Raw genomic sequence first — 14,661 nt, 5'->3', positions numbered from 1 at the left:
CTATCTATCACTGACCAGGTTTCAGCTGAGTGTTTTGATGTGCTCTAAAATATTTCAAAGTGGAAAGGAAATTCCCTTCGCTGGTTCTTTGGGCAGTGTTTGCTTTCCCCAGGATAGTTGTAATCAACTACTGCAGATTGGAGGAGTGATGATGGATTCCAAGAGCATCCCTACCTACTCTGCGGATGGTGGCCTCTCTGCCTCATTCTTTCCCTTTCTTTCTTTCTTTTTTTTAAAAATAAATTTATTTATTTTATTTATTATTTTTTTTATTTTTGGCTGCATTGGGTCTTTGTTACTGCACACGGGCTTTCTCTAGTTGCACTGCGCGGGCTTCTCATTGTGGTGGCTTCTCTTGTTGCAGAGCACATGGGCTTCAATAATTGTGGCACGCAGGCTCGGTAGTTGTGGCTTGCCGGCCCTAGAGCACAGGCTCAGTAGTTTTGGCGCACAGGCTTAGTTGGCTCTGCGGCATGTGAGATCTTCCTGGACCAGGGCTCGAACCCATGTCCCTTGCATTGGCAGGTGGATTCTTAAGCACTCTGCCACCAGGGAAGCCTCCCCACCCCTTTATTTTCAAGAAACGTTTGTTGAATCTCACGTGGTGGGTACTTTTGTCAGTGCTAGAGAAATACTAAGATACCGGCTCTCCTTTTGAGAACCTTAGTCTGGTGGAAAAGAACCACAAGTAACCAGATAGTATCTGAGACTGAGATGCTGAAAGAGCTTTGAGCACAGAGGCAGGGATACGTACCTAAGAAGAGGTGAGGAGGGAAGGAGGAAATGAGGGGAAATGAGGGGTAGGGATGCTTAGGCTACTGGTTCAGGTATTTTTTTCTTTTATCACTTGTTTGGTTGTTGCTTTGTAATATGTCATGTGTACATACAAACATATAGGAGTATCCATTTTTATCTGTAGATTTCAATTTATATATATATATATATACATATATGGACACACATATATATTTAATTGATGCATGTATAAATATAAGCTTGAAGGAAGGAATTGTATCATCTACTTTCTCCTCTGCTCATAGCATTTAGCGTGGTTCTGGGCATTCAGCAGGGATTGAAGAACAACTTTGGGATGATTATATGACATTTTTAACAAGGTAATCAGTTTATAAGGATTCCCCCTAAATGTAATATAGATATATTACTGAAAATGGCCCATAAACAATGTCTTTGAATTTGACAGGAGGGATTGCTCTTATGTTCATGGCATTAAATATGCTACCTTTCTGTTCTCAAATCACTCATCTCATTAGGATACCTAGAAATTGAAGTCTTCAGGGACAGTCAACTCTTAAACACCAATTAAATGGAAATGTGTTTCAAAAATTACAGATGCATTCCTGAGTCATGGCCCCTCTAAAAACAAGAGTATTTAGATTCTAGTTGGTTACTCTCCAACTGCTGTGAAGCTTGGGTTACTTTTTTCCCCATAGGGCTGTCAAGGGGACTCTGATTTCTATTTAATCACACGCATTTTTGTCATGATTAAAACTGCTAATTTTTCTTGAATGTTAGATGGGGCTTTAGACTCAATGATTTTATGTACTTAAAAAGTAATATGCTTGGGCTCAGGTGGCACAGTGGTTAAGAGTCCGCCTGCCGATGCAGGGGACACGGGTTCGTGCCCCGGTCCAGGAAGATCCCACATGCCGCGGAGCGGCTGGGCCCGTGAGCCATGGCCGCTGAGCCTGCGTGTCCGGAGCCTGTGCTCCGCAACAGGAGAGGCCACAACAGTGAGAGGCCCGCGTACCGCAAAAAAAAAAAAAAAAAAAAAAAAAAGTAATATGCTTTAGAGAAGCTTTCTATTTAAAGAAATAAAATATGTTGGCTTATAAGAAAATGCATTCATTTTCATGTAAATAGTTACTGAATGCCTGCTATGTGCAAGACTACAGCAGATGTAAAGAACTACATGCACCTTGCCCTCAAGGGAATTATAATCTAGGAGAACAGATAACAAATGTATACACATAGAGCTAAAATAAGATTGGGAATGACAGGTGCCATAAAAGCAGCATGTAGATAAATGCACTAGGAGTTCTAAGGAGGGAAATATTACCTCTAGCTTTGGTTATCAAGAAAGTAAAAGAGAAAAGCTCTCTGAAGATTATAGATAATTATATTACAGCCAGTATATTCTGACTGATTTTGTTCTAGTGTTGTATTTCAGGCCCCATGCCTACGTGAGAGCCTCTGTACCCACCACTGATATTCCTTATATTCCATTTGCAGTAGATTTTCCATATGTGTTCTCATTGTCAATAGAATTCTGTTGTGTAGTTCATCAGAAGGCTTGTATTGTTAGGGCTCTCAACATGTGCCTTACTTGTAGGACAAGAAATACTTATCCTGGGCCAACCTCTCCTTCTGATCCCAGTTTTGTCACCTTACTTTTCCAGGGACCTGTCATCATTCCCATCTGTAAAACCAGTTTCACTGAGCTGATCTTAGTGTTCTGAGCAGTTGTTTTCATTTAAGTTTGTATTTACAAGAGATAGTGAAGATAAAGGTCTATTAGCTAATGACTGCTGTCCTCTCTGCTTAAACAACTTACTTAGGTGTGATCATGATGGCTGTGGAAAAGCATTTGCAGCAAGCCACCACCTTAAAACTCACGTCCGTACACATACTGGTGAGTTTCGGCTAATTTTTATCTTGTAACCTTCATTGAGTCAGTAAATATCTGTACTTCCATTGAGACCTGTAGAGCTTTGTGGAGAGAGCAAGCCTAATCATTTGGCCTTCACCTATAATGTTTGAGTTTCTTTCAGAGGTAAAAAGGATCTAAAGATTGGACTCAGGAGTCCAACCTTAAGAAATAAAACCAATGCAGAGATTCTCAGAAAAGAATCTGGGGGGAAAAAACTAATCTTCTCTTTTAACTTCCCAGGAGCAGGCCATTCTCAGTGCTTTGCTCTACATTAAATTTTAGGACTGGAATGATTAACTTGGAATTTATCCAACTTATTACTTGAACCCTTATTAGAATATTTACTTCCCTCTGTTAGGGGAAAGTACATGTCTTAATCCAGTGAAATGATTTTATGGTAAAATTAATACCTCTTGTCATTCTTGCAGGTGAAAGACCCTTTTTCTGCCCCAGTAATGGCTGTGAGAAAACGTTCAGCACTCAATACAGTCTCAAAAGTCACATGAAAGGTCACGATAACAAAGGAAATTCATACAGTGCACTTCTAAATCACAATGGATCAGAGGTGTGCAGTGTTTTGTCTCTTGTTTTGATCTGGGCACCATAGAACAGCAACAGTTGTTTGTATATCAAAATAAAAGGTTAAAATGCCTTCTCTCTAAATCTGTTAGTGAGAGAGAAGAAATCAGTGTCAAGATCTATGTCTTTGTGATGAGGTGGTGGAAGCCAGAAATTTCACCAGGCTCCCTGTGCTTCAGCCCCTGATTCGGCTCCACCTCCCCTCCGTCAGGTGTGGTGGAAGAGATGTCTTGGAACCAGAGGTCTCAGAATGGCTTCCAAAGTGTCAGCCAGGTGCTCTCAAAGGGTGTTATTTTCCCATTCATGTCTATAAAATGGTACATCTGCACTTGAGTTTGGGACATGAGTTAATGATTTGCTTCACACATTCATTAATCCATCATTGGAGACCCAGGCGGAGTCTGGGGGGTCCCCTGCCCTTTTGAATTGTCTGCAGACCAAAAGGTTTGAGAGCCACCGCCTTAAGGCACTGAACCACAGAACAAGACTCTGCGGACTTTTAGGTGGTTTTGTCTGTTCTTTACCAAGCCCTTCCACCACATCTCCCTCTCCTCTACAGCTTCTTTCCAGAGAGGTACTGGGATAAATTTACTGTTATTACTTCTGATATGGTATTGGGTAACTTACCTTATGTCTTTTGAACCCAGGAACTGAGAATTGTTATTATTTTGCTATTTCATAGATAAAGAAACTGAAGCACACTGACCCCCCTTTGAATAATGCAGTTCTTAAAGTATGTAATACAGTTTTGATTTGGGGAAAGGCAGCATAATTTAATTCTGTGGTTTCTAATTTTTAAAGAACAAAGGATCCCTTTAAAAGGACTCTGATTTGAATGTGTTTTATTAGTAATAACTCCCCCTGTGTTTTATTAGTAACAATAACTAATATTTACTGAATTTTTACTATATGCCAAGTACTGTGCTGTTTTTCTGTGAATTATCTCACTCACAAGAGGTCAGTATTGTTATTATTCCCATATCACTGATAAAGAAACCTGAGGCAAGGAGAAATTAAATAACTTGCCTAAATATCCAAAGCTTATAATTAGTCCCCTTTAGGCAGGCAGGCTGATTCCAGAGCCTGGTTCTTGACCCCTATGTCATAAGAGGCAAAACAGCACTGGTTGGGCTTCCCTGGCGGCGCAGTGGTTGAGAGTCCACCTGCTGATGCAGGGGACACGGGTTCGTGCCCCGGTCCGGGAGGATCCCATATGCTGCGGAGCGGCTGGGCCCGTGAGCCATGGCCGCTGGGCCTGCGCGTCCAGAGCCTGTGCTCCGCAACGGGAGAGGCCACAACAGTGAGAGGCCCGCGTACCGCAAAAAACAAAACAAAACAAAGCAAAAAGCCAGCACTGGTTGCGAAGAGTGTGAATTCACATCCAGGCTCCACAACTAGTCACATGACCTTAGGCAAATGACTTCTTTGCACCCCAGTCTCTTCCTCTGTAAAACCAGATGAAAATACTAAGATTTGAGAGTGTTTGTGTACAAAGCTGCATTTATGAAGTCATGATAAATTTTCTTGTTTTTGTAACAATCTGAGGACAGTTTCTTGCCACAGTCTCTATGCATTGGAGGGCCCTAGTGCACAGTGCCCAGACCTCACCTACTCTGGATGGCTGTTCGCTCCCCAGGGGAGGGAATCTCCTCTAGTCTCAGTCTTTCAGTGCCATCGAGATTGCCTTTGAGTCCTAAATTTGTATCTCCAGCCCGGATTAACCTTCCGCTTGATGTCTCCACCCAGCTGTCACCTAGGTTTCCCAGTCTTGACATGTCCCAACCTGTTCCTCCTGCAGTCTGTCCCATCTTAGTAAATGGCACCTCTGTTTTTCTAGTGGAGCAGGCCAAAAATCTTAGAGTCATTCTTAACTCCTTTTCTTCCCTCATACCCCCCCACCCACCAGCAAAGTCTATCAACCCTACCTTGAGAATATATCTAGAATCTGATCTGATTACTTCATTCAAGCCACTGTCATTTTTTGGCCTGGATTACTGCAGTCACCTGCTGAGTGGTTTTCTTAGCACCTTTCCCACTCTTCTCCCCACTGCTACCCTGTCCATGTCTGTCCTCTGCTCATAACCCTTCAGTAGCTTCTTGTATCGCTTAAAGTAAAAGAATCTTTACAGTGGTCCAGAAGGCCCTAGACACTCTGTCCTGGTCACTTCTCTCACCTCATTTACATCACTTCCTTTCACTTTAGCCGTACCGCCCACCTTGTGGTTCCTTGAGCAAGGGAAGCCCACTCTTGCCTCCAGGCCTTTGTACTTGCTATACTCTGTGTGAGACACTTCTCCCACGTATGTGCATGGCCCATGCCCTCTTTCCTTCAGTATCTGCTCAAAGCCCACCTTATCTAAGAGGCCTTCCCTAATCTAATAGAAGGGCGGCTCTTACCCTGGCCTTCCCTACTCTGCTTACCCTCCGTAGCACATATCATCATCTTGTGTACTGCGTATTTATTTGGTTTTTTGTCGGCACCCCCTCCCCACACTAGAATGGAAGCTCTCTGGTGGCGGGGACTTTGTTTTCTTTATTATTGTATCCCTGGGCCTGGAACAGTGCCTAATACATAGTAGATACTCAGTGAGTATTTGTTGAATGCACGCGTGAATGGGAACAACTGATCCATGAGGTAAAGCAGGGTTACCACATGAAGTATGTGAATTCCAACTGGCATTCTAGGAATCGACAATTCAGAGTTAGCCCAGACAGCCATATATGAATAATAACCCCTCACTACCACTCTGAGTAAGGGTCCCTGAGATGCCCATGTTGGGGACACAGTGATGTAATGGAAGGAAGATGGACTTTCAGTAAGAAGCACTGGGTTTGTGTTATGCTAATTAGCTGTGTGATTTTGGACAGTTCACTGCTAGTCTTAGCATTAATGTTCTCTCATACTTAAAATGGGAATGTGAAATAATACTTCGAAGGTTTATATGAATAGTAAATGAGGGCATGTGAAATTGCTTTATCAGTGGTAAGACCAATTATACAAATATTATCCATTTCATATTATTATAGCTTTTGTTGCTCTGGAGCCTGAGTCATAAGATAATTCTTAAACTCTATTAACTATCTTGAAGAATGTAAGAGATTTCTTCTTAAGAATGTCAGGATTTTAAAAATTGAAATAATTCACATAGCCCTTGCTTTGAATGGTTTTTTACTCTCTAGACATTTGGAACCTTAGGGACACTGTAATCAAGTGTGTTATTACCTGATCGGCTACTGTAAATCCTGATATTTTTTTGTTACTTAATTAGAATTTTTTTTTCTTTCACAGGATACAAATCACTCACTTTGTCTGAGGAATTTAAGCCTTCTGTCCACAGATTCCGAATTTCAAGAAAACTCCAATACAGTAAGTGTACCTGTGATTATGGGTGCCATTAAAATAAGTGCAAGAATTGAGCCCTCCCTTTGGTGGGAAAATTGAGGGAGGCCAGTCTTTGAAGTCTTTCAGATTGAGTTGTGTTCAGTTACTAACCATTCAGGGTGTTTTGCTTTTGTTTCCCTATAAGAGCTCTCATTGGAGAGGTTGTTCTCTCTGACGTGTAGTGCCTTTTGACCTAGATCACTCACTTGATAACCTCCTGCCCCAGAAAATGTCTGTCTTTATTCATTTAGCAAATATTTCTTGAGTGGCTACTCCGTCGGGCAGAGTGCTGGTGCTGAGCTTGTGGTGGTGGTGGTGAAGTAGCTGTGGTCTGTCCTTGAGGAGCTTAAAATTCATCCACTGTAAGGGGGAGCCAGGATTCCGTTTCCAGACTTTTCTCAAGCCCTGCCAGTCTGACCAAAGTCAGTTTTTTCCTTTCTTTGAGCTCACTACACGGGGGTTCTGAGGAGGACCTCCTCTACAGGCCCTCTGCTAGGGGAAAACACCAGTGTCTCTTGATCTGCTTGCTTTGGTTCCCTCTGCCATTGCCATGGCTCCATGATGTATCTTGCCAACTGCCGCGTCAATCCTGAGCTTACGCTCCTTCAAGAGGACCTGTGAGCTTTACTGGGTCACCGACACTGGTGGTTAAGTGTGCATTTTTTGTTGTTTTTCTCTGGTAATTAAATATAGCTTAGGTCAGATTTTCTGTGAGTATATGCATAATAAATAAGGAGGAATCAATGTGATAGGAAGGATTTGAACAGAGACTGAGTGACTCAGGAATGCTGTGAAAAAGTGTTTCTCAAATTGTGAATGGTGGAGTCATCTGCAGCTCTTCTGCAACGTAGGTTCTTGGGCCTCTCCCAAACCAACTGAGTCAGTATCCTCCAGAAGGGGCACCTGACACTGCAATTTTATATTAGCACACCAAGGCCTGGGTTCTCCTGGTAATGGCAGAACTGCTCTTATCAGACCGGCCCTCTCACAGAAAACAACTGTATATGCTGGACAAAATATAAAAACAACTACTTGAAGGCACCAGAGAGCAACCCAAACAGGCAGAGGTAACGCTCGGAAGAAGGGGCCACTGGGAAGATAGCAAAGGCACTGGATGGATCTTCAGGCTTTATGGTTTATCCATCTCAGGGCAAGTCCTGGTTGATACCAAACAAGATGGCCCAGGCTCAGTAAACACTCCGTCTTACTGGCTTGACTAACCAGAGGACAGAGTTCAGGGCTACCACAGCACCTGGAAAGTCGGGGGGTTGGCCTAGAAAGGAGAGAGCCACAATGGGGGGTGTCCTGAGTTCTGTGTATAAGCTGTGTCCAAATCTCTAGTTGACCCCTGAACTGTGGGTGTGTGGGGCAGACACTTAAGCAGCCCAGCTGAGGCTAAAGAGCTGGACAAACATTACAGCTGCCATCCACTGCAGGGAAGACAGAGCTTGGAGTTGGAGCATAGCCAAGTCACCGGAATGTTAAAGCAAACACCAAATACTCTTCCAAGAAGTGTAACAGAATCCTTAGTCTCTACAACATATCATTTGCAATGTCCAGGGTTATCCAAAATTTGTGAACATAAGAAGACACGGGAAGGGACTTCCCTGGTGGCCCAGTGGCTAAGACTCCACCCTCCCAATGCAGGGGGCCCAGGTTCGATCCCAGGGAACTAAATCCCACATGCCACAACGAAGATCCCACGTGCTGCAACTAAGACCTGGTGCAGCCAAATAAATAAATAAATATTAAAAAAAAAAAAAAGAAGAAGACATGGGAAAACAGTACCCCTACTCAAGAGAAAAGGTAATCTATGGAGACTGACCCCAAGATGAGCTAGAAATTAGAATTAGTGGGCAGACATTTCTAAGTAGCTCTTAAATACTCAAGCACATAAAGGAATATGCTTGTAATGATTTAATAAATAGGAAATCTCAGCAGAGAAATAGAAACTATAAAAAAAAGTGTTCCAAATGGAAATTCTGGAACTGAAAATATATTGAAATTTTAAAATTCACCGGATGGGCTCAACAGCAGGTTGGAAATGACAGAAGAAAGAATCAGTTAAATTGAAGAGAGATCAGTAGAAATTAACCAATCTGAAGAACAAAGAAAAAATTAAAGAAGCACTTCATATGATTGTTTGGCATATTCACATTTCAGAGCTAGTGCTCTAAATGAAACGAATGCACACATGTGTGGCCAAGATTGCCCTCTAAGCCACACAACCTAAAATTTCTGGGTATAATATCTCCTTAATCTCAAGAGATCGTATGAAATGGTTTACGCATCCACTCCCTGGCTGCGGCCGTGACATATGACTGAGGAGCTTTCTGAAGCCCTGGGGTCACCAGGTGAGGAATCATATGAGGGGACATTGAGTACTTGTAAAAACAAAAAAAAAAAAAGGAAAGCTTTTTCTGCCATAATTTACAGCAGCAAGAGAGAGGCCTGCTCTTCTCTCTTGGAATCAAATTATATGTTGTCTCCTTGTCACCCAGCATTTATCCCAGAATTGGAAATAGGCTCATTTTTAGTCTTTCAACTAAGACCACAGTTCCTTGAAGTAATAGGATTAATTTTGCTCTGCTTGCTTTAAAAAAAAAATGATGATGAATTGTTAAAATTAAATGATATATTTTTATGAAATCATCATTTTACATGTTCCTGGGCAGCCACATGCTTGTGTGTCCTAGGAGTGAACTTGGGCTGAAGTGCTGGGGAGCGGCCCGCTGGGCCTTTTGGCTCCTGAGCTTCAGGACCCGTCCTGTTCCCAGACGGCTCAGTGTTCTTGTGTCTCTTTGCTCCAGGCCCCAGAGGCTTAGCCTGTTCTGTCTCCTCTACTTTAAGGGGCAGTTCCCACTCACTCTGCCCCCAGGGTTGTTGCCCTAAAGCCTGGTAGTGGCTGAGTCACAGTCCCCTCAGCACCTTCCTTTTTTCTTTCTTTTAATTAAGAAAAACTTTTTATTGAGGTATAATATACATGCAGAAAAGTACACCTATCATGTACACCTTGATGAATCATCACAATTCATCATATCTAGGTAGCCAGCACCCAATTCAAGAAACAGAACATTCCCAGCACCCCAGAAGACCCCCTCAGTCCCCCTAACAGCCATTACCTCTCCCTAAGGATAACCACTGTCATGACTTCTCACAACCTAAGATGAGTTTTCTGTTTTTGTGATTTGTATAATTGGAATCATGTGGTATATACTCGTTTGTGCTGGCTTCTTTCTTGCAACGTTTTGTTTGAGAAATTAATCCATGTTGTTGCATTTAGTAATAGATTATTCATTCTCATTGTTGAACAGTATTACACTAAATGAATATAATAGAGTTCCTTCGGTCGACTGCCCTTGGGCATTTGGATAGTTTCTAGTTTGGAGCCATTCTGATAGTGCTGCTGTAAACATTCTTGCGCATAATCTTTTGAAGTCACACAGACTTATTCCTTTTTTTAACAGTGTTGTTCCTGATAATGATTCGTAAACAGGTAGAACAAAAAAAAACAACCATGAAGGAGTTGTAAAGCTGTAATTATAGCTTAGTGGTAGTTGTTAGCTCACCATTTTTCAAAGTGGGTGGCACATCTTTATTGGGTTTTAAAATAGTGGCTTATAATCAACACTTTAAGGACATCAGTAGAATAGAAAATATCAGAAGACATTGCACATAATAAGGATAGGATCTGTTTCATAGAGTTTTGTCTCAGTCGTACATACAGATATGTATGTAACATGAAATATATATATGTGTGTGTATATATATATATATATATATATATATATATATATATATAAAATATATTTCCTACTTTGTGTCATGATGAAAAGTTTGAAGGCACTGTTTTGGCCTGTGATTCTTAACTCCCTCTGGACTAGAAGCTGGAAGCCTTACATAGGTTTCTGCCTTCAGCTTCTACCATGCTGGCCATCAGCTTCACTGAACTTCCCCTCTCATTCTGCCAGTTGTGGAGTCATGGTAGAATAATTGGACCCTCTTGGCTCAAGTGGGCAGTTCATCTCGGAGGCCCTCTAGATTGGTGGACAGCTCCACTCGCTGTGCTTCCGCCCAGCCCCAAAGAGATCCTTCCCCCTCCCAGAAGCAAAGTTGATGCAAAATGCCCTTAAAGCTCAAGCTGGCACCAGGTCAGAGTCTAGCCTGAAGATAAGTTTTGTGCGGTCTATACCGTGCTTTTAAATTGTTTTTAGTTGCTTGTTTTCAATTATAAATCAGTAGGTTTCATGTAAAAATCCAGGTTTTGAACCGGCCCTGAGCTCTGGTGACCCCCTGTGTGTGGCCTGTGGCCGCCCTCAGCTGAGCCCGCAAGTGTGGCCGAGGCTTTACCACAGCCCCTGCCTTCTGCTTCACTTCTTTCTGTTGCTCCCTGGGCTCTTGAACATGGTTGCCTTTGCCACCCTGCTGCACAAAATGCTAAGTGGAGGTGGACTGCAGAGAAAAGAGTTGCTATTTTTCCCCTTCCCTTAGCTGAAGGGAAGCCTGGAGGTGGTGCCTGTCAGCAGTCAGGCCCTCGGGTCCCTAGGTGCTCTCTTTTGTTTTCTCATATCTTATATTTTCATAAATGCCTCTGACCTTTTCTTAGTTTTAAGTTACAAAGAAACTTGCAATGACAAACAGTAGTGAGTCTAAGGCCATCACTATTGTCTGTCATTATAAGTTTCCTTATATTGTTTGATTCACTACCATGTGTACATATTAGAGTAGCATAGACATTGTGTAATATCCTTGGAAGATATTCACAATATGTTATTATTGTGTTATTATTATGTTATTACATGAGAAAAGCAAGTTCCAAGTAACAAATATTATACAACCCCATTTTTATGTAGAATTTGGTCTTTTAGAGCAGGGGTCAACAAAATTTTTATAAAGCGCCAGATAGGTATTTTCGGCTTTGTGGCCCATACATCCCCTGTCACAACTTCTCAAATCTGCCACTGCAGTGCAAAACAACCTAGACAATCCAGAAATGAACAGGAGTACCTGTTCCAATACAACTTTATTTACAGAAACAGGCATTCAGCCAGCAAGTCAGTTTGCCAACTCCTGCTTTAGAGTGTTTGAGGACCCAGATCTTCAGCATCTGAGGCTTAGGGGAATAAATGTCACCTTGGGAAAGGAGAAGTTAGAAACAAGAAGCATATCCAGAGGTCATTCTAGTAATTTAGTTTTTTTTTTTAATTTATTTATTTTAATTTATTTATTTTTGGCTGTGTTGGGTCTTTGTTGCTGCGCGCAGGCTTTCTCTAGTTGCGGTGAGCGGGGGCTACTCTTCGTTGCGGTGCGCAGGCTTCTCATTGCGGTGGCTTCTCTTCTTGTGGAGCACGGACTCTAGGCGCGCGAGCTTCAGTAGTTGTGGCACACAGTCTCAGTAGTTGTAGCGCACGGGTTCTAGAGCGCAGGCTCAGTAGTTGTGGCGCACGGGCTTAGTTGCTCTGCGGCATGTGGGATCTTCCTGGACCAGGGCTCGAATCCGTGTCCCCTGCATTGGCAGTCGGATTCTTAACCACTGTGCCACCAGGGAAGCCCCAGAGATTATTCTAGTTCTGCTGCTCTGTGTGCTCTCGTGGTGAAGACCTGCTTTCGGATGGCGAGCCTTACACCTTTGTTTCTGTCTCTGACACAGGGCCAGAACATTTTCAGCACACTTTCACCAGCAATCATTTTTGAACCAATGTTCCAGAAGTCAGATGATCCAGCAATTCAGGAAGATCCTCAACAGACAGGTTTGTTATACAGACTCTCTTCCTGCCCAAATCTCTGCACTGGGAATGGGAATTCACACTTGTTGACACAGTGTAGATGTCAAGCACAGTGAAATATTTCAGTTCCTTTAATGAAGTGTACTTCCAGCCAGGGGTCAGAAAAGGATGGGCTTTTCAGTTCAATTCCATCTTTTTTTCCCCTACTTCCCTCATCAAGGGTTTACTTGAGGATCTACTTTCCCTGGACCCTCAAAAGAAGAGGGTCCCCTTTTCCAAAAGCTCTTGTTGGCTTTAAAAAGTGAGAGGAGTTGTGAGCTCTTTCTCCTGATGTGACACCTCCGTTCATGAGTGGGCGGGATCCACAAACGAAACTTCAGATGCGTAGATCAGATTGTGTTTGAATGAAAATCTGTCCGTGAAGCTTCACAATAGTCAGAGAGTGTGTTCACTGACCATATGCCAAGAAAAGGATGTCTAAGCTCTTTTCTGGAAAAGCCGTAGGACACATTTTTTTATGGTTAGACCCATACTAGGTCTTCACGTTTAGAAAGTAAGGTTGATTGTGAAGCCTGGTGCTTTGACCAGAGGGGTCATTAAATGAAAAGCAGAAAGCCAGCCTGCCAGCATTAGAGGAATCAACTGTAACAGACTTCAGCTGTCTTTGGTGTAGCCCATAATGACTGTGTTTTTGTGGCTCATATAAGGCTTGGAATATGTATATATATTTCTATTTCTTTTTCTTGCCAGCTGCCTTGATTGAACATTTTAATGGTGATGCAGAGTCAGTCAGTGATGTTCTGCCATCCACAAGACATTCAGCATCTTTATCTCTTCCACTTGTACTGCAGCCTGGCATCTCCGAGCCACCCCAGCCTCTACTACCAGCCTCAGCACCATCTGCTCCTCTGCCTGCTCCCTCCCTAGGAACTGGTTCCCAGCAAGCTGCATTTGGCAACCCCCCTGCTCTCTTACAACCTCCAGAAGTGCCTGTTCCCCACAGCACACAGTTTGCTGCTAATCATCAAGAGTTTCTTCCGCACCCCCAGGCACCGCAGCCCATCGTGCCGGGACTTTCTGTTGTCGCTGGGGCTTTGGCGTCAGCAGCGGCAGTGGCGTCAGCCATGGCAGCACCGCCTCAAACACAGAGTACTACTGAGCCCCTGCCGGCCATGGTCCAGACTCTGCCCCTGGATGCCAACTCCGTCCTAACTAGTAATCCCACTATAACGATCACCCCAGCTCCCAGCACAGCTCTCCTGCAGCCCAGCCTCGTCATGGGAGAACAGAACTTACAGTGGATACTGAATGGTGCCACCAGCTCACCACACACCCAAGAACAAATGGTAAGTATTATGTGGAAATAGATCCAGTGGGGTGAAGTGTATTTCCATGGGTGACATGTTCAGAGGCTTTTACTTCAAAAAGGAAAACGGCTGTCATATCCACCCTGAAACATGTCATTGTAACACTTAGTTATTTCCCCATAATCAAGCAAGTATAAACCCAGGAATGCTGCAGTCAGTACCTGCAGTGGAGAGGTCGGGGCAGAGAAACAGCCTTCAAGTTTACCTGGATATTTCAGCTGCGGTCTAATCCTGTCAGCTAGGACAGGAGAGCCTGAGAACATTTCAGGAAAGTGGGTTCTTGTCCAAGGCAGAGTCCAGACTGGGATGAGGGACTGATGTGACCCCATCAGATGGAAGCAGACAGCAGTAGCCAAGTCAGAGAAGTGATTGCCCCCAGAGCAAACCGTAGTGCCACTTGCTACCGAAGTGTGTGGTCTTGATGACTAAGGAAATGACTTGGTCATTCAATTGAATATATTTTGAGGGCCTGCTATTTATCAGATACCACACAGGATCCTCTTGGGGATATGGAAAAGTGAAAAAACCACGATCTCTTTTTCATAAAAACCTATATTCTAGTTAAAAAGGCTAAAATGCCTAAAAGAAAGTTAACACTACCAGTAGGTAAAGTGTCAAATAAAAATAATGGTAATAAAAAAATAACAATAGCTGTAACTTATTGAGCCCTTACTAATGTGTATAAGGCTTACTGTGCTAACTAAGCACTTTTTAAAATCGAGGGTCTAACATGTGCCAGTCATTACCTTAGGTACCTTATTTTTAGATTATATTTTTTTTAGGTTTTATTGAACAGGTAGAACAGAGAAGTTCCATACACTTCCTGCTCCCTGCCCCCACCAGCCTAGTTTTCCCTTTTATTAACATCTTGCATCAGTGTGGTACATTTGTTATAATTGGTGAATTAATATCGATGCATTACTATTAACTAAAGTTCAT

General features: G+C 42.9%; 1 protein-coding gene across 5 annotated transcripts in view; it reads left to right on the top strand.

Moving 5' to 3' along the window:
• Positions 1 to 14,661, top strand: part of MTF1 (metal regulatory transcription factor 1) — a 42,923-nt gene that overhangs the window by 18,152 nt on the left and 10,110 nt on the right. For 4 of the 5 annotated variants that reach the window (XM_082613060.1, XM_082613059.1, XM_082613063.1 and 1 more), the window contains exons 5-10: positions 2,577 to 2,650; positions 3,097 to 3,233; positions 3,930 to 3,980; positions 6,537 to 6,614; positions 12,280 to 12,379; positions 13,106 to 13,701. In XM_082613060.1, the coding sequence (XP_082469186.1) occupies positions 2,577 to 2,650; positions 3,097 to 3,233; positions 3,930 to 3,980; positions 6,537 to 6,614; positions 12,280 to 12,379; positions 13,106 to 13,701 (1,036 nt within the window). The remainder of the gene's footprint in view (positions 1 to 2,576; positions 2,651 to 3,096; positions 3,234 to 3,929; positions 3,981 to 6,536; positions 6,615 to 12,279; positions 12,380 to 13,105; positions 13,702 to 14,661) is intronic. The other variant, XM_082613061.1, reaches the window with a different exon arrangement.

Source organism: Mesoplodon mirus (assembly GCF_964341445.2).
Source record: "Mesoplodon mirus genome assembly, chromosome: 3".
Classification (NCBI taxonomy): Eukaryota; Metazoa; Chordata; class Mammalia; order Artiodactyla; family Ziphiidae; genus Mesoplodon; species Mesoplodon mirus.
This window is presented reverse-complemented; position numbering and strand designations above follow the sequence as displayed.